The 19,199-nt window shown below is 64.8% G+C and overlaps 2 protein-coding genes across 9 annotated transcripts in view; both read right to left on the bottom strand.

The window, feature by feature from the left end:
• The window catches only part of THRAP3 (thyroid hormone receptor associated protein 3), a 35,344-nt gene extending 31,401 nt beyond the window's left edge, over positions 1–3,943 (bottom strand). For all 8 annotated transcript variants that reach the window (XM_056330660.1, XM_056330659.1, XM_056330663.1 and 5 more), the window contains exon 1: positions 3,833–3,943. The gene's annotated coding sequence lies outside the window, so the exon portion shown is untranslated. The remainder of the gene's footprint in view (positions 1–3,832) is intronic.
• A 684-nt stretch (positions 3,944–4,627) lies between these two features.
• On the bottom strand, positions 4,628–13,608 carry MAP7D1 (MAP7 domain containing 1). The gene is given in 19 exon segments (XM_056333082.1): positions 4,628–5,301; positions 5,391–5,593; positions 5,668–5,785; positions 5,917–5,974; positions 6,087–6,140; positions 6,269–6,373; positions 6,659–6,818; positions 6,884–7,058; positions 7,134–7,393; positions 7,488–7,621; positions 7,743–7,885; positions 8,029–8,151; positions 9,652–9,762; positions 11,446–11,560; positions 11,870–12,033; positions 12,730–12,798; positions 12,942–13,401; positions 13,403–13,564; positions 13,566–13,608. Coding segments are annotated over 19 exon segments (2,658 nt in total). The 5' UTR covers positions 13,599–13,608; the 3' UTR covers positions 4,628–5,290.
• Between the last annotated feature and the right edge of the window lie 5,591 nt (positions 13,609–19,199).

The raw sequence follows: 19,199 nt of genomic DNA, 5'->3' as shown, positions 1-19,199 counted from the left end.
GCCTGCCACCCAGAAACAAAATGGCACCTACTTGTTCCCAGACACCACTTTGGCATGACTCCAGCATGAACAGAGAAGACAAGATGAGCTCTTGTGCTACATCTAACAACTTCTCCTCATCTTGGGACCGATTACAGAAACCCACAAAGCAGTTTTAAGCCATGCTCCCAGGCTTGCCCAGCAGCAAGCATCTGCTGAAGAGCCTACCAGTACAGGAACAGGGGTCAGCTCAAAGCACAAATACAAGGCACAGGACAAACAAGGCAAACCAGCACAACCCCATCTCCTACCATTAGCTGTTGACACAGCCTTGCAGGATTACCTTACACAAGCTCCCCCAGGGATCCAGAAGAGCTTTTGCAATTAACACCACCGTTCCTCTCTCTTTCAATGCCTGTGGCCTAAACTATATGGCTAAATAGCAAAAATCCTGCCACGCAGAGGAACTCTCTGTACTAGCGTAATTCAGAGGAAACCATATGACCCAAAAACCACGTTACTGTACTGGCACATGCAGCCACCAAACACAGCTCAGTATATTGTGAACTTTTCCACATATGGAAAAAAGTTCGTGGGCTATATAGCTGCTTAAACAATTAAGAAGTTCCGACATGGCAAACTGTCATTTTGCAAAGAGAAAGTCAAGATTCTGGCAAAACTGTACTATCCTTTTAGGGAGCTAGTGATACAACCACAAAGGGAACAGTTTTACAATGAAAAGCATCCTCAGGATGTGCACAGCACTTCCTAGGTCTCCCAAAGCAATATTTGTCTTACAGAAGAGAAAGTGGGAGCAAATAATAATAAAAAAAACTATGAGAAAGTGGGAGCAAATAATAATAATAAAAAAACCCTATTACATCTGCTGACTTGCATGGATTGTCACCTATTTTATACATGTAATGTTTTTGTTTTCTAACAGTAATAACCACGTCAGAAGGTGTTCACCAGCTTTTCTGTAGCATGCCAATCTCAAAAGCTTCAGCTATGAACCCAGGCCTGGCTTAACACAACATTTTCTTTAAAAAATTCCTGGCTTAAAAAGGTGGAGAAACCAGCAGACAGCTAAATTATATTATAACTCTAATAACAGAATACTCATTTAATTTACAATATACATAATAGAACTTTGCTTTCATGAAAACAGAACTGTAAGTTAAGGCCGGGGGCACACTGCAGCTCTGAAATCACAGCAGACAGGGAAACCTCTTTCCAGACAGTACCTACTAAAGCAGTAAGAACAGAACTATACTTTTCAGATACAGAGCTTACAGAGAGATGTGGAATTAGCAAGGCACCTCAAAAAGATACCAGACGGACTGTGCTACAGATGCCTCCTTACCATGGGCAGGTTGTTCCTTTACAGTAAACTGGCAGGTAGAAGGTTTCCCCTTTTGATCCCTGGACAAAGAAGGATGTAAAGACGCGGGCATTTGAGTCAGCAGGCAGCAAGGCCTTCTGTACCCTTGCCGATGACAGCATGCTGCCCCTGCGCCTTCCTCCCTCCCACCGGCAGGAGCCCCACCTGAAGGGGAACAGTGCAACGCTGCAGCCAACTGTTCAGACTCCAGAACTCTGCAGGCTCCCTGTGCTGAGATCGTACAATTTGCAGACCACACCGTCTCACATGTAGTCAACACTAATTTTGAGAAGACATCTCAGGACACCAAGGCCTATCTGCTGGAGTACCGACTTGGGAGCAACATTTATAACCAGCAATGTCAGCTTCTTAAGGACTTAAGAGAGAACTCTTAACATTGACTTCTACATGTCCCTCCTTGTTCCTGCTGAACTAGGAACAAGTATTTCACAGTAGGGAGGATGCAAAACAAAAACATATAGCAGGATACAGAGAAAAATCAGATGTAATCACAAGGCCCTAGACTCTACATAGGATCCTATGTCACAAAAAAATACATTGTAGATAGCTCTCTACAATAACTGCTTTATTTTATCCTCTTACCTGCTGTTAGATTATGAACTGCATTGGTAGTTGCACAAAGTCAGCTATTTCCTTACTCTGTGCTGGACATCTGCAAGGTGTCAGAACAAGTATACAGAACTACTACACGCTCCAGGAGAAGGCACTCTTATGTCTAAATATTCCTTTTTTCTGCCTCCACTATATGCTCCCTTAAAGGCAATCTGAGAGGCTACACTTCAAAACACATTTTGAAATTAATGGAAATCGGGTTATGCAATACAAACCCAAAGAACAGATATCCTCTTCAGCCACAGCACTTGAGGGCAGCGTCCACACAAAAGGCACATCAAAAACACACCTAAAACATCACATTGGTCTTACTGTAAACACTGACGTAACTACCTGCCTTTGCTATGAGTGGGAAGCCATACTGCAAGAGTCCTTTGCAGAGAATAACTGGATGATTTAATTGTCTGTGCTCCTTGGAAAGAGCATCCTGAAATTGTCCATTTACTGATGTGACCCTGCAGCCTCTTACACACGTGCTCTGTGCTGATGCTGCTGCAGAAGCAGCAGATAAAGGCTCCTCTCCTTCCACCTATCAGCTATAAGACAGCCCATAACGTTTTCCAAGCACTTTTATGTATTGTTTATTTCAATGAACAAATTTGTTCTTATGCCACAGCATCAGTGCATCACTGTATAGACACACCTATACAGCATACCCACACGAGTTCCCCACCTGACAAGCCCCCAGGAAACGCTGTTGCACACAACCCACCACCCACTCCACCTCTATAGAGTCCTCAACACACACGAGCAAACAGAAGTTAACCTGCACCTCCCAAGGCTTCTACGCACAGTACTTATTCCAAACTTACCGTGTCACCTTCTGGCACATAAACACAATCAGAAAGACAATCAAGAGGAAACTACGGTGACAATTACCTCGTGGAGTGGAGACTTTGAAATATATTTATAGAAACCTCAAACACAATGTCTCCAGAACAACAAACCCTTATCAGCCTGGTGAAAACTAAGATGCAGGGCTCGGACGCGCCTCCGTGCCACTGCAAAGCCCATTCCACCGCATCATTTGAGGCTCTACTAAACTTCACTCTTACACAATAAGATGCGAGCAAGGAAAGCGAAGGACGGCAAAGCACACCGTGCTAAGCGCCGGTGCGTGAGCCCTGTGACAGCTAAACGTTACCGGGGGTTCAACCCCAGCTCACGGGGTCACGGCTGCGGCCGGGACGTGTCGCTACCTCTGCAAGCTGCCGCTCCCCCCAGCCCCGGGGGCCCAGCGCCCCCACCGCCTCCCCCGGAACAGAGGCGGCTCTCCCGAGCCACAGCGGGCATGCGGTACCCCGGACACCGCCGGTGACCCTGGCAAAGGGAGGAAACCTCCGCGGACAGGCCAAGGGCCCGAATAGGGGCGGAACCTCTGGGCACGGGGCCCAGAGGCCCAGGCGAAGGACGGGGATCTCCGGGAATAGGCTAGGCCGAGAAACGGGGGATGCCTCCGCGGGGCCAGGCCGGGCCGGAGCGGGACAAGGGCAGCCTCCGGGGACAGGCCCGGGCTGGCCCCAACGACGCGAGGAGGCGACGCGAGGCCTGGCACGGTCCGGCCCGGCCCAGCCACGAGGCCCCACTCGAGGCCCGGCAGCGCCGCGCTCCAGCCTCACCCAGGGGGGCAGAGGGGCCGCGCCTAGCACGTGGCGGCCGCCGGGGGGCGGGGGGGGGCACCGCACAGGCCCAGGATGGAGGGGGACAAAACCCAGCCAGGGCGGGCGGCGCGGCCGCGGAGGACCCTCGGTGCGAGTCAAGAGGAGGGAAGAGGAAGAGAAGCGGCCAGTAACGAAGAGCAGGGCCGAGCCCCACCGCACCGGGCCTACCCGCACTCACCGAACCCCTCTCCGCCCGCGGCCTCCTCAGCAGCCAGGCGCCTCCACCTCCTCCTCACGCACTTCCGCTTCGCGCCCGCCCGCTCCCCGCCCGCGGGGGCTGCCGGGAGCCGCAGTCCGGCCCCCACCCGCGCTCATTGGCCGGCCGCGCCGGGCGGACTACAGCTCCCAGCGGACTCTGCGCGGAGCGCTACGTCACTTCTGCCCTCTCCCCTGCCCGCCCCTCGCGCCACGGAGAGGGCGGGGCTTCCGGCGGGAGGGGCAGGGTGGTGGCAGGGAAATGGCGGCGAGCGCTGGCAGGGCTGCGGGCTGCCGGTCGCCTGTAGGCTGAGCCTTCTCCCGCCCCGTCTGAGCTCACGCGTGCCTCCCCCGCCGCGGGAGGGGGGCGACCACGCAGAGCAGCTGGTCGCTGGAGGGGTCGTGCGGGCGCCCGCCCGCCCCTTCCCGCCCCATCCCAGCCGGGGAGCGGCGGCGCAGGCCGCGGCCCGCAGTAGCCGCAAGGCCCCGAGCGGTTGGCCCCCGGCTCAGAGGCCGGGCCAGGGAGGGTGCAGCTCTCGGGCAGCGGCCCGCCGAGGTGTGGGGAGGCAGCCAGGATCACCCTGCTGCGTCCCCGGGAGGGAGCAGGGAGCTGACAGCACAACCAGTGCGGGATGGGCAAGCCCTGACGTGGGGTAAACCTGCCCTGCTGCTGCCGGGGCACCAGGAGTGCTGCCAGCCCAGCCCCGCACCGTGGCACAGCCACCTGCCCACAGACAGCAGGGTTCCTGCCCCCAGGGACACAAGGAGGCGAGGCGAGGGCAGTTGTCCATTTTTATTGTTGGCAAAGGTTGTCCGGATGCGTAACACTGTCACAACGGCACGGAGAGCAGCGTGGCGCCAGCCAGGCCCCGGGCATGTGCTCCGGCGGCACAGGGGCACCCAGTGCACACGCAGGTGTGTGCGGGGATGTGGGGATGGGGAGCAGCCTCCCCCTGGCCAGGCTGCGGCCCTCCTGGCTGCGAGCCCTGGGCAGCCCCCAGCCCTCCTGCCCCACGCCAGTCAGGCCGGGCGAGCATCCCCAGCGTCTGGCCGAGCTCTATTTACAGTATTCACATACATTGTACCCAGCAAGTTAAATAACTACATTATTACACCACACGTCTGGGGCGACTCTGGCAGGCTGCTAGGGTGGGGGTGTCAGTCTGATAAGGTGCATATTTAAAAAAAAACAAAAACCAATCAACGAAATAAAAACAAGAACAAAGAGAGAAACCAGGCATCCCTGCAACAGGCAGGGGGCCGGCGGCTGCCTCACCGGGGTCCCACGCCACCCGGGCCCCCCGTGGCAGGGCTGGGCACGCACGGCGGGCAGGGGGGAGCAGCGAGGTTTTTCTTCTGACAACAGCTACAGTTCTGCGCAGGTGTCCGGAGTTGGGACATGTGCGGTGGCCCCGCGGGGACATCTGTCAGGGCCTGGCCCTCACAGCACCTCTGGGCAGAGGGAGGGTGCAGTGGTGAGACCAGGGTGGCCACAGCACTGCCCCAGCTCCTGGCCTCCCTGCACAGCTCCCATCTCTCACCTGTCACTTGGGGGGGCTTGACCACAGCCTGCTTGAGGAAAGGCTCCTTGTCACCGAAGGGGATGATGCTGCTGGGGCTGCTGCCATGGTGGGAGAGCACCAGCTCCTGCGACCCCTCTGTGCCTGAGAAGCCGTTCTCATGCTTGCTGGGCTGCACACCGTTCACCAAGGATGCCGGGGTCGCCACTTCCTTGGCCAGGGAGCTGCGGGATGGGAAGGCTGAGGTCAGCCAGGGCCATGCCACCCCTGGGCCCCCCCCAGCTGCGCCGATGCTCACCTTGGCTGCAACCCATCGCCTGCCAGGCCCTTTGGCCCCCCCAGGGTCCCTACGCTCAGTGTCTGTGTCTCAGGGAGTTCTTCCTCCTTTGGCACGGGCCCTGCATGCTTCTCGTGGCCTGGGGACATCGGCAGAGCCCCCGCTCAGCTATGGCCCTGGGCCAGAGCATGGCTGGGTGGGGGGAGCAGGACGCGGTCGTGGCTCCGTGGACCTCAAAGGTGCAGCGGGCCATGGGAAGGGGCCACGCACCTGAGATGTCCTCCTGCTCAGCTGCTTTCCCATTCACCACCTTCTTGTCCTCTTTCTTCTGCAGGGAGAGGAGAGCCATGAGGGGCAGTGGCAGCTCCAGGCATGGGCGGGAGGGCTCTGCGGAGTCTCCCATGTCCCCAGGAGCCTCAGGACAGGGGACAAGCACCCACCTTGGCATCTGCTACGTCCGACTTGCGCGTCCTCTTCATGATCTCCTCCAGGCGCTGCAGGGCAGAGAGAGGGGGCTCGTGCACAGTCCTCGCCAACAGGACCTGCCCTGGGTGCTGGGCAGGACCCCTCACAGGGGAAGCCCCTGCTGTGCCACGCACCATGGGGTGCCCGCAGCCCTCACCTTCTTCCTCTCCAGCCGCTCCTGCTCTTCACGCTGGAAGTGTTTCTCCCGCTCCAGGCGCTGCCGCTCAGCCTCTTCCCGCGCCCTTGCCTCAGCCTCTTCTCTCTGCAGCACAGTGGGGTGGCAGGGACGGGTGAGACAGGGCAGGGGTGGATGGGACAGAGCAGGGACAGTAGGGACATGCTGCCCGGGCAGCTCAGCACAGCCCTGCGCCACATCTCCTCCCACCACCCTGGGCATCGAGGGGCAGGACTGGTCCTCGCACCTACATCCCGCTGGAGTGGGAAGCACAGGACAGCGTTCCTGCCTTCCCCCTCCACCCTGGGGAGGATCCATCCTCCACCCTGCCTGCCCTGCAACCCCTTGCCCCCGCACCCCGCCACCCCAGACCTGTCTCTGCAGCCGCTCTGTCTCCTCCCGCTCTGCCCGTGCTCTCTCCTGGGCCTCACGCTCCTCCTGCAGCCGCCGTTCCTCCTCCCGCTGGCGTGCCAGGGCCTCCCTGCGGCTCTGCTCCTCTGCTGCTTGCTGCGCCCGCTCCTCCTGCAGCCGCCTGTGGGGAGGGGGCCCTCAGCAAGGTGGGGGGCTGGGGCCGGGGGCCAGGGGGGCAGCACCCACCTCTCCTGCTCCTCCTGCTCCCGGCGTTCCCGCTCCTCACGCTCCCGCTGCTCGCGGGCCTGGCGCCGCTTCTCTGCCAGCAGCCGGGCAGCCTCCTCCCGGTCTGTGGTGCCGGCTGGGGGTCTGCCTGGAGGGGTGGCTGGCACAGGGCTGGGGGTTGCAGGGGCCGGGGGGGCTGCATGGTTCATGTAGCGTCAGTGCTGCTCCTGGTCCCCCCAGCCCCGCCATCCCCCAGGCACCCCATACCCACCTGCTGTTGGCTCTGCAGGCGCCTTGGGGGGCTCGGGGAGGGCTGGGGGAGCCGGGCCCCGCTCCTCCTCCTTCCTTTCGCGTGCCTTTGCCTGGCCCTCCTGCTCCCGCCGCTCCTCCCGAGCCCTGGCCCGCACCTTGGGAGAGGAGTGGGCGCTGCGGGGCAAGGGTGGCTTGTGGGGAGAGCTGAGGGCTGGGCTGGGGGATGCCGGACGGGCTTTGGGGGTGGCAGGGGATGAGGGACGGTTCTTGGGGCCAGGGCTGCAAATGGAGAGAGGCGGCATTAGTGGGGCTGGGGCAGCCCCCGTGGTGGTGGGGCTGGGGCCAGGCAGCCTCCATGGTGGCGTGTCCCTACCTGCTGTCTGCCGTGGGCAGGAGCCGGGGCTGTGCTGCTGGCAGCGACTGCCGCTTCTTGAGGCTGCGCTCACGAGACAGGGCGCTGCGCTCCTTGGCATTCTCCCTCTCCTTCTCCTTCTTCTCCTTCTTCTTCTGCTCCGGCCAGGGAGAGACAAAGACAGCGTCAGTGCCAGGTGCTCGGGTCAGCCGGGAGCCACACTGTGCCCCACGGCCACCCTGGCACCAAGGGGTGCCTGCAGGAGGTGGCACTCACGGGTGAGGACTCGGTCCTGCGGTGTGGCGTCACGTCAGGGCTGCCAGCCGTCCCCTTCCGCCTCTCCCAGCAGCGGTGCTGCAGGCGGTGGTTGTGGCAGGGGCTGAGGGGGCTGGCGGAGGCTGAGCGGGGGCACACAGGCACTGGTGGAGGGAGCAACCACACTGTCAGGACAAAGCCAGCACGGCACCGGCACCAGCTCTTCACTGGCTCCAGGCTCCCTCATCCCAGTCCCCTGCCTGTGACAGGACCTGTGTGGCCCCGTCCCCCTGCCCCGAGTGCTCACCCTGCTCCTTGCCGTTCCCAGCCAGAGTCACGGCGCTCCGGCTGCGCGCGAGGAAGGACAGGGTGGGCGTCATCAGGCGGTCCACAATGCTGCTCTCCCACGGACTCAACTGCAAGCTCCGGTCTGGGGAGGGAGAGGGGCCATTAGCGCACCCCCAAGCCCCCAGCCCCACAGCCACCCACCGGGAGGGAGCAGCCATGCGGTTGCGGCAAGGCCGGGGCACGTGCGCAGCCCTGGGAATGCCCAAAGCTCGGCCGTGCTGGGGAGGGGGGTCCCACTGCCCTGCATGGCTGGCTGAGCAGGATGAGGGGCTGTGCGGGCGCAGGCATGGGTGGGCAGGGTGCCCGCGGGACGGTGCTGCGGCACGATGACGACGGTGTCCCCATACCCTGCAGCCACCCCAGCCATCGTGCATCCACAGTGGACAGCACCCACAGTGCCAGGGTGCAACCCTGCTGAGAGCAGCCCCTTCCTCTCTGGCCCTCTCCTTGCACCCAGCACTGGCGCGCAGCCTCCCTGTGCCCCTGTGCTGCCAGAAGCGAGTCCCCAGCACATGGCAGCTGCTGCAGCAACACTGCAGCGTGCCCTCCCCCGAGGGAGCTGTGCCAAAGTCGTTGAGCTTGCCATGGGAGCCAGGCCAGGCTCATGGCCCCCAAGGAACGGTGGCCCCCGGCCACGCTGTCAGCTCAGCTGGGCACAGGGCTGCCACTGGCTGCCCCACTGTGCATGGCGCTGGCACCCGACACCCCACAGACATGCAGGAAGCACCCACAGAGACAGGGCCCTTCGGCCCCTCTCCACCGGGGTCCCCCATCAGGTTGGAAGCAGCACCTGCTGCCAGGAGGGGAGAAAACAGAGTCACAGGTGCAGTGCAGGGGACAGGGCACCGGGTCTGGCACCAGCCCAGGGAGATGCTGCTCCAACCCAGGCAGTGCCGACAGCCCCTGGGTGCCTCTCCCTGGGCTGAGCCCCCAGCACGGGGCCAGCGAGAGCTGCCTGCGTCACCACCGCCTGCAGCCACCCGCGTCAGCTGCTCCAGCTATTTATACCCAGCCGGGAAGGCGCTCGCCCATCACCAGGCAACCCCGAAACACAACAGCAGACCCAACGCTGGACGCATCCCTCCGGCGTAGCCGGCAGCCTTGGGCAGCTCGCCCAGGGCCACGACGACCTCGCAACACCCGACACAGCATCGCACCCACGGCACTCCATGGCACCCAGCTCCCAGTGCCTGTGGGGACAGGCGGCACGGTGGCAGGCACCGGCACGGTGCCCAGTCCCAAGGAGGTCTGCTGGCAACCCCACTCTGTGGCTGCATCTGCACCCACCTGAGCTGCCCCGGGGTAGGGAGCCAGGGCTCCCTGTCCCCATCTTGGCGCCCCACAGGGCTGCCACCACCCAGCCGCTTCTCCTCCTCCTCCTCCCAGCCTGCACACAGCCTCAAGTAGCCAATGCCCGGCTCCAGCCTCCTCCTGCAAACAGCAAACGGCTTCTCCTCTCTCCGCGGGCACCGTGCTGCAAGGCAGGGCCTGGGGATGGGGGACCCTGGCCTCGGGGGTCCCCAGCGCTGGGTGGGAGCCAGGCTGCACCCCCTGCGCTGGGGCAAACACAAAGGGCTCTTACTTCTACTGGGAGAGTTCCAGAGGGTGGCGGAGGATTTGGAGAGCCGCTTGTTGATTATAGAGTCGACGTGTTTGGGGAGGTTTACAGCGGACACTGAGCACCGGCTCGCACCTGGAGAAGGGAAAAGACACAAGGGCATTAAGGTCCTGGGGCCAGGGCCGGGCCCCCCACATGCAGCATGCACAGCTGTGCCGGGGTGCTGGGGCAGGAGCGGGAGGACGCGGCACAGAGAGTGGGGTCAGGAGTTCTGGTGTCCAGGGCCACAACACGGCACTGGCACCTGGCACAGCACGGTGCCCGAGCCCCAGGGGGTCATGCTGGGATCATGCAGCGATCTCATCCTTGGGGAGCCAGGGTGGCTCCCACGCCCCGCCACGCCAGTCTCCCCAGAAGCAGTCCTGGGAACTGGGGACTGGGTGGCCAGGGACCATGGCAGCACCGGGCGAGCAGACAGCCTGGGGGAGCAGACTGAGGGCAGCAGGTCCAGACAGACAGGGGAAAACGCTCACACCGGTGCCGGGTCACCACGGCAGTGCCAGGAGGGTGCCGGTGGCTGGCAGCACCCCCGCAGGGTGCGGGGATCCCTCCGTCCCGGCCAGGTTCCTCTGGAGAAAACAGCCGGGGGACCTGCTGCCAGGGGAGTTGGCAGCCAGGAGATTGGCGAGTGAGAGCGCCGGTGGCAGCTCTGGTAGCACGTCCCCACGGGAGGTGGCAGGGGAAGGTGTCCCCATGCCAGACCCTGCCAGGCGCTGCACCATGGACAGGTCTGTCCTGCAGTGTCCCGGAGCGTGCCACGAGCCACAGCTGGACGCACGGCACCCAGACACACAGCCCAGGCAGGCGTAACCAGAACACGGCTCCTGCACACACAGCCCAGCCAGGCACCACCGGGCACACGACGTCTGCACACACACGGTGCCAGCCACATGGCGCCGGCACACACCACCTGGCTCACCACACCGGTACGCACAGCCCGGCCAGGCACAGCCGGGGCTGCCGCAGCTGCCCCATGGCACAAGTGGGGCAGACAGACCCCAGGGCACAGCACTGCCCTCTGTGTCATCAGCCCATCATCAGACACACCAGGCACTGCCAGTGCCCACTGGCGCAGCCCTGTCCCCTCGGCGGTCAGGGGACAGGGGAGACCTCTACAAGCCCAACCCCAGCACCAAACCCCACAGGGTGTCCCCAAGGAGAGGGACCAGCTGGGCTCAGCACCCCAGCGGTGGGGCAGTGGGCACAGCTGAGCCTCCAGCAGCCACTGCAAGGACATGGCATGACACAGCACAGCCACGTGCACCCAGGAACACGCACAGCCATGGTCACCCCTACGCCGAAGCTGGAGGGGCCGAGCGCTGCCTCCACCCAGCTGGGGGACAAGGAGACATGCCACAGCACAGACCCCAACAAGAGATGGCAACAGCCTTGCACAGCTCCACAACCCATGCCTGACTCCTCCCGGCCACCTTAGACCCGGGCAGCATGGCCACGGCATCCCCACAGGCAGCCAGAGCTGTCCCCAAGCACGTCCCCGCACAGAACAGTGACCGTGACGCACAGCCTCCAGCTTACACCCAGCCCCACGAGAGCAAGGACAAGCCAAGGGCCCCATAAGGTCCTGGCACAGCCCAGCACAGCCCAGGGTGACAGCAGCATGACCCGCAGCAGTGGGGCTGAACTGCCTTTGTAGGGTCTCACTCTCCTTGCACCGAGCACTGCAGAGCCATGCCCAGCCGCCCCCGCCGCCGGCAGAGCCGCGGGGTCCTGGGCACCCTCGCCCAACCTGGCACTCACCGTCCTTGTGCGCAGGGGAACCGTGGTGCAGGGCCCCTGCCCAGGACCACCGCTGCTGCCGGATCTCTGCCCATGTCTTCTTGGCCGACCGCTGGATCGCCGCCTCGTAGCGCTCCTACCCAAGGGAGAGGGACAAGGTGAGGCTGGCAGCTGGGGGAACGGGGCCAGGACCAGGCAGAGCCTCCTGGCAGGAGGCTATCACAGTGATGGGGATGCTTGGAGGGAGATGGGGCAGAGATGCCCACCCTGGCCAGGGCATGTGTGCCCAAGGAGCTAGGCACCGCAGATGCTCTGCACCATGAGGATGGGCACAGTGGGCAGCTCCCGAAGGGCTGCTGGAGCCCACAAGGTCTCCCCAGGAAGCACGTCCCCTGTGTGTTGCCCCAGCCCCCTGCCCACTGCACCTATGATCCCCCATGCCCACCTTGTTCTTCTCCAGCTTCTGCCTCTGCCGCTCCTCCAGGACAGCGCGGCGTTTCTCTGCCTTCAGCCGCTGCTCCTCCAGGCGCTTGCGGCGCTCCTCCAGCTGCTTCTCCCGCAGCAGCCTGGCCTTCTCCTCCTTCTCCAGCCACAGCACCCGCTTGGCGGCTGCAGGAGGGAGCCAGAGCAGCGGCGTCACAGCCGAGGCACAGCCCCGGCAAGCCCCACGGTCAGGATGCGTGCCCATAGCGGTGGTGCACGGTTGAGGGCTGGCTCCGGCCAGGGCACACGGCTGGGCTCCCTGGGTGTGCGGGGCAGGCGGCATCGCAGCCGGCCGACGAGGGAGGGGTTTGGGCAAGGACAAAAGGGAGGCCGGGAGCCCGCCGAGCCGCGCCGGTGAACAATGGGGGAATGAGGGTGGAAAGAGCGCGGGGACGAGGAGGCCCCATGCGCGGCACAGGGGCTCCACTCACCCGCCGCCCCGAGCTGCTGCGGGGCTGCCTGCAGCTGCTGCTGCTGCCTGCAGCCCCGAGAGCTGGGCGCTGGGCTGGTGGCACCCGCACAGACCGGGGGGCACCCACGCACCCGGGGGGCACCCAGACCGCGGGGAGCAGCCGGGGAGGTGCTGCAGCAAGGGCGCTGGCGTGTTGGGAGAGACAGCAGCGTGCTGGGGGAGCAGAGCCACCAGCACAGCAGATCCTGCCCGGGCTCAGCTCATGGCAACTAATGGGATTGCCCATGACCCCGCAAAGCTCCTTAGCTCCTGCCTCCCCACCCACCCCCTCCACCAACCACTTTCCCTCCCAGCGCGCGCCGGAGGGCTCCATGGCCCCATGGCCCCCCCCTACTCCACCAGCCCCGTACCCAGGTACTTGGCCCGCTCCTCACGCCGCTCCTTCGCCTGCTTGTGCCTTGCCTGGGCTTTCTGGGCATCTGCAGCGGGGAGACACCATCAGAGCAGCGCCTGGCCCCCCCCAGCCCCAGTGCTGCGCTGGCACCAGCTGGGCAGAGGCATCGAGCAGCACCCGCAGCGTGCCAGCATCACCGGAGCACCCCTGGCCCCCCCGGGCACCCACCTTGCTTGGGCCTGGGGCTGGCAGCAGGAGCTGGCAAGGCTGCAGTTGGTGGGGGCCGGTCGCTCCGGGGGGGTACGTCCTTTGAGGGCCCAGATGTACTGCCTGGGGGTCTCTTGGCATCAGAGGGTGCCCCTTCACCAGCAGCCGGGGGGTCACTCCTGCAGGGCGGCGTCTCTGCCGGGCAGGGGGCAGCAGCAGCGTGGACGGGGACCAGCTGCCCGGCAGCCTGGGGCGATGCCTCTTCTTTGAGGTGCTCCATCACAGGGGGCTGGGGGGGCCCAGGGGGTGACCGGTCACGCCATGGGGGGACGCTCTCTGCTGAGGGGGCCACAGCCGCAGGGATGGGGGAGACGGGCTGTCCGGCCAGTGTCGCAGCTGGAGGGGTGGGTCGGTCAGGCTGTGGGGTGCTGCTCTCGGAGGGGGGCATCGCAGCTGGGGGGCAGGTGGGCTGCCTGGAGGGGGGTGGCGGCTGCGGGGGCGGGCGAGACGGTCTTTTCGGAGGGGGTGACGGCTGGAGGGATGGGCGAGACAGGCTGTCTAGAGGGGATGACGTCTGGAGGGACAGGTCGATCACACTGCGGGGGGGTGCGCTCTCCCTGCAGGGCATCCCCAGGTGAGGGGGGGTGGCGAGGTCGGGGGGGGCACGCTGTCTCCCATCAGGGACGGTGGCTTCCCTGAAAGACAGGCAGAACAGAACAGACGGTCACTCACTGGGGGAGTCTGGGGCAGCCCCATCCCCCACAAACACAGCACTTAGGGGGTGAAGTCCTGTCCCCCCCAAACGCAGTGCTCGGGGGGTGCAGCCCTGTCCCCCAGACGCAGCCCTCGGGAGCAAGGCTGTCCCTGGCTGCAGGGGCCAGGGACAGGCCCTGGGGATGGCCGCGGGGTCCCCCTGGGGAAGGCAGTGGGACCCTCGCCCAAGCCCTGCTGCTGCCCCCATCCTGGGGGGCACCCAGGCCACCCTATGGCAGGTGCCAGGCGCTGGGTGCACAATGCACAGAGGGACCGGCCGGGGCTCTGCCAGGCACCGCCGCCACAAAGCCGCCCTTCTTCCCCGGCAGCTGCCACCCTGGCCCTGCCGTGGGGGGGGACGTGGGGCAGAGACCCCACGTGGGGACGGGGACCTGCGAGCTTCCGCGCTGCTCTCCCCGGAGGATGCAGGGCCGCTTCCACGGGTGCTGGCGGCGCAGCCGGGGGCAGGATGGGCGCGGGCCCTGACATCACCGCCCCAGCCCATGTCCCCCAGCGCGCGCCATGCCGCGGCCGGCGCATGCAGCCATGAACTCATGGCCCAGGAATGCACACGAGGCTGCGGCAACACCAGCAAACAACCCCCTCCTCGTGTGGGGCCGGCTGCTCACCGTCCCGCCGTGGGGCAAGCAGGGGCACGGTGCCTGTGCACCCCCTCCCCATCCCAGCCAGCCCCCAGCAGACCCCAAGGGACACCCACCACCGTATGCGCCAGCGCTGGGGACAGGGCACCAGCCACCCTGCGAAGCCGCAGCGCATGTCCTCTGCAACAATGGATGTGCTGGGATCGCCGGCGGTGCCCAGCAGCAGTGATCCCCCCCAGCTCCCACTAACCAGCCCTTTGCAAACACACCATCCTGACCCCCGACAGCAGGCAGTGCCGTCACTCCTGCCCGGGAATGATGCCCAATCCATGGTGGGGCTGTGGGCACCCAGCTCCAGCCCCACGGGCACCGCTGCAGTGCACGGCCCCAGGTCCGGCGGGTTGGGGTGGGGGACACACCAGTGACCGGCACCCACAGGACCCAGCAAGCAGCTCTCGCCACGGGGTGATGTCATGCACCAGGCTCGGCCGTGTTTGCAGAGCTCTCCACAATCTTCGGCGAGGGGCAAAGTGTGGGCTCTGCAAACATGGGCCGGCGCCGCTCCTCCATCCCACGCTGGAGCCCGCCGAGCCGGGGCAGGCCCAGGCTGCCAGGGCAGGCACCGCCAGCGCCCGCTGCGCTGCAGGCACGGGGGCACCCCAGGTCCCATGGGCCCACAGCACCCATAGCAGCATCTGCCTGCCCAGGGAAAGGCTGGGGGTCCTGCTGCAGCCCCCCACCCAGGCTGGGGGTCACGCCAGCAGGATTCACCCACCCCAGGCTCCACGGGGGACACAGCCAGCCCCGGCCCCCCCGCAGACCCCGGCAGCCTTCCGGGTATTTTCTGCCACAGGAAGCTGGCCCATCCCCTGGCCCCGATCCTGCACATCCCACATTCCCATGGCTGCGCCTGGCAAGATGGCTGTGAGGCTGACGCATGGCTGGGAAGGTGCCGGGGCTGCAGCTGGGGGCTCCCCCACCCTGTGCCCCCAAGGGCTGCCCCAGATCGGCACCTACAGGCACCTGCTCTAAGGACAATACCCGCAGTGGCACCACGTGTGTCCCAGCTGGGAGAGGTGACCCCCAGGAGGACTGTGGTGGCACAGCCGGGCGCTACCCACGAGGTCACCAGCCAAGGGAAAGTTTCAAAGCCAGGCTGATGCCTCCGAGCAGATGGAAATACCTCCTGGAGCCCCCCATGCGCAGGGAGCAGTGCCAGGGGATGGCAGGTGCCTCCTGCCACCCTGCGCCACTGGGCACCGAGCCGCAGGCGCAGCCCTGGGCAGGATCCATCCCGCCCCACCAGCCAGAGGGACAGCAGCACCCATGGCCAGGGCAGGGCTGCCGGGCACAGCCAAAACCCCCATGCGCGGCTGGGGCCAGCCCTGCCGCCATCTGTCCCTGTCGTTGCTCCAGCGCAGCAGCTGCCCTGAAACCCAACGCTGCCTGCGCCCAGGCAGTGCGGGCGTCCCCCTCTCCCCTGGCTGGGGCATTCCGCAGGGATTAGCTCCCCAGCCCCCCAGACATGCAGGCACGGCTCCCCCACAGCCCCCAGCCCAATCAAGCCTGCACGGCACTGGCCCCGCTGCCAGCACCAGGACGGTGATGCGCCCAGCCATGGGCCATGGCCCTGGGGCGAGGTGCTGCTCCTGGATGCCGCATCGCCCAGCCCAGCCCAGCTCCTCCCATGGGTCCATGTGGCACCAGCACCCATGCCACCAAGCACCCACAGCCCAGCACTGCCCAGCGTGGTGCTGCTCCGTGGCCCGCACATGGCCTGGGATGCTCAGCCAGGCAGAGGCAAATTTCCTGGTGCCGTGAAGCGAGAGCACATCGAGGCCCCGCAGGGTGCTCCGGTCGGAAGGCGAGCAGCCCTCGTTAACTGTCCGTCCGCATCCCCGCAGGGTGCTTCCCACCAGGACGCAGCAGGGAGCACCCGCCTGCTTTAACCTCAGCTCCCCCCATCCGCCGTATCCTCATGTTCCCGCTCTGTGGCACGGCCACAGCCCACCATGCGCGGCTCCGCGTGCTGTGCCTGCCCCAGCCGAGGGGCATCCGGCACGGCCCACCCCTGCCCTGGGAGGGGAGCAGAGCAGGGCTGGCGGGTGCAGCGGGGGCCCGTTGGTGACCACTGCAAAGCCACCCAGAGAGGCTGGTGTCAGCACCCAGCTGGCAGACCCCGGCCACCCTGGCCACTGTACAAGTCCCTGCGATGCCCAAGGACAAGATCCCGAGGGAAAGCCCAGCGCCAAGAGCCACCGCTGGCTCTGCAGGGCTGCTCCCCACAGCCCGTGGGGACACCCACGCACCCTCGGGCCCTTCCCGGTGCCACTGCTTTCCAGCTGCCTCCCCTGACCTTGATGGCAGCCCCACGGCCGTGCAGGAGGAGGGAAGGATGAGTCCCCCGGGGCCTCTCCTCATTGCCAGCAGGTCTTGGTGCTGAGCGGGGAGGCAGCTGTGGCCCTGGGGCTGCGATTGCTCTGCAGGTGCTCGTGTCGGGCAAGGAGAGCAGCTGCCTGAGGCCACCAGAGTGCTGTGGGGTGCACAGGGGTGCTCAAAGCCCAGGGGATGCTCGGAGCCCCAGCGCTGACCCCGATCCCACCACATCTCAGACATGCATCAGAGCCAAGCCCTGCCCTGTCCCACTCAGACCCCGGAATTCCCCCCCACACCCCCGGCACCTGGATGATAGGGACAGTGAGCAAGCGTCCCCGGCACGTCCCTGGCATGTCCCTGGCATGTCCCAGCCGAGCGCGCAGTGCTGACGCACACCCTCGGCCCCAGCTCACATGCAGGGACAGGGAGCTGTGGGCAATGCACAGAGCAAGCGCCAGCAGCCCCGCACCATGGGGCTGGCCAGTGCCACCCTGGCAGCCACCAACAGCAATGGCACCCTGTCCCCGGTGGTGGGGGTCCCATGGCATTGCTGCCCACACCCTGGCCCCAGGCAGTATGGGTGCTGTAGCTTGAGGCTGGCTCCTCTCCCTGCCGGCTCAGAGCCAGCAAAGCACAGCCGGCAGCGCTGGGGCAGGTCAGGCATCATCCCACGGTGTTCCACGTGCTGCCCACAGCCCCGCTTCGGGGACAGGCCTCAAGGGCCAGGCAGGAGCCGGGCAGGAGGGGCACAGGCAGCAGGGCAGCCAGGATGGCACAAGCAGATGGCCACGGTGGGTGCCAGGCAGGAGTAAGTGGCACAGCAGGGCATTGCCCACCTGGCTGGGGCCACACTGCCTTTGCCACTGCTCCTGGCAGCGCTGGTTTGGCAGGGGGCTGCACCTGCTGCCCAGCCCCACCAGCATGGAGGATCCAGCCTCCCTTCCCAGGGTCTGTGCCCTGCCATGGCTCTGGGACGGGGGCATGTGGGGGCAGCCATGGGGGCACTGTGCCAGCCTCTGGGCTGTGGCAGAGTCCACCAAGCTCCTGCAGCAAGCACCGAATCAGCAGTGGCGTGCCAAGCCAAAGAGCAACAAGAGGAACTTGGAAGATGGGATCTCGTGGCCAGATCAGCGCCAGAGCCGGGGGGGTTTCCAGCATTTAAAATACATGCAAAGGAAAGAGCCTGATCTGCTGCTGCGCCCTGGCACCCCCACGGCAAACTTTCCATTTGGCTGCAGTGACAGCACAGCCCCAAACAGAGCAAGGGCAGGGGCAGACAGCACCTGCCTGACATCCATCTGGGCAGCGCCAGCAGTGGCGACAGGAGGTGCCCACGTCCTTGGGGCGACCCGTGCGGAGCCGCCAGCACCGAGGGCAGCCAGCCCAGCCATGTTCCCAAAAACCTGTCTGCTAGCATCACGCTGGGAAAAACAGAACCTGGCTCAAAGGCACAACATGGGGCTCTGTGCTCACTGGGATCCGGCCTCTTGGAAGCCAGGAGCTCAGCACCTCCAAAAAACAGGTCCTGAGCCTCGCAACGTGGATGTAGACACCTACCAGGGCTGGGGCCGTGCAGGATCCAGCTCTGCTCCCAGCAGGCTGCCTGTGCTGCTGCCTGTCCCTGCACGGAGCCCTCCAACAAGCAAAAGCTGTGCTAACTATTTTAGACATGGCACCACGGGACTGTCACATCACCACTCCGCACGTTGCATCACGTTGCTCTGACAGTTTCGCAGCAGTGGCTCTGCTGGCGTCCCCGCGCTGGGAGAACTCCCGAGCCGCCTGCTCCCAAACACAGGTGCTGGCTGGCAACCAGCTCGCCCTGCACCCTCCCTCTCCGCTGTGCTGGAGGGAGAAGGGCCGGAGAAGCCAGGGAAAACCCAGATAAGAACCAAGCCCTGCCTGCTCCCTGTCTTGGTCCTCACCCCCGTGGGGCAGCATCCCACCTGGTGCCTCCACACCCTGTCCCATGTGCCCTCTGCGACCCCTCCCCTGGCCCCCCCAACACCACCAGCTGGTCCTGATCCCTGGAGTGAAATCGCATCCCCACTGGTGGCCAGGACACAGCACACCAGGGCGGCCAGGGGGCTCTGACCCACACTGGGTAGTGAGACAGGGAGCAGCCTGGGCCGCCCTGCCGCGTGGGTCACCCAGATGAGAGGGATCAGGGACGGACTCGGAGCAGGACACGCTGCCCCAGCACCATCCTCGCTGGTGGTGGAGCTGCCAGCACCTCCGGGCAGGGGGGAACCGAGCCACCCGGGGGGCAACAGGCTGGGGGCTGCTGGCCACCCTGCCCAGGGAGCCAAGCGGAGGGAAGGGGAAGGCCGAGGCGGGCGGGCGGGCTGCGGGGGCGCTGAGCGGGACACAGACAATATGTCTGCAGCCGTTCGGGCAGCGCCGCTGGGGACCCGCCGCCGGTTTGTCGGAGAGCCGGCGGTAAAGGGCATTGTGGCAAGGCCGGGGGCCGGCAGCCATCCACCCACCCCCCCACCCACCCACCCCGCCTGCCGCGGCCCGGGCGGGGAATTCCGGCGCGGCGGCGGGC

The sequence above is a fragment of the Falco biarmicus genome, chromosome 3, assembly GCF_023638135.1.
Source record: "Falco biarmicus isolate bFalBia1 chromosome 3, bFalBia1.pri, whole genome shotgun sequence".
Classification (NCBI taxonomy): Eukaryota; Metazoa; Chordata; class Aves; order Falconiformes; family Falconidae; genus Falco; species Falco biarmicus.
This window is presented reverse-complemented; position numbering and strand designations above follow the sequence as displayed.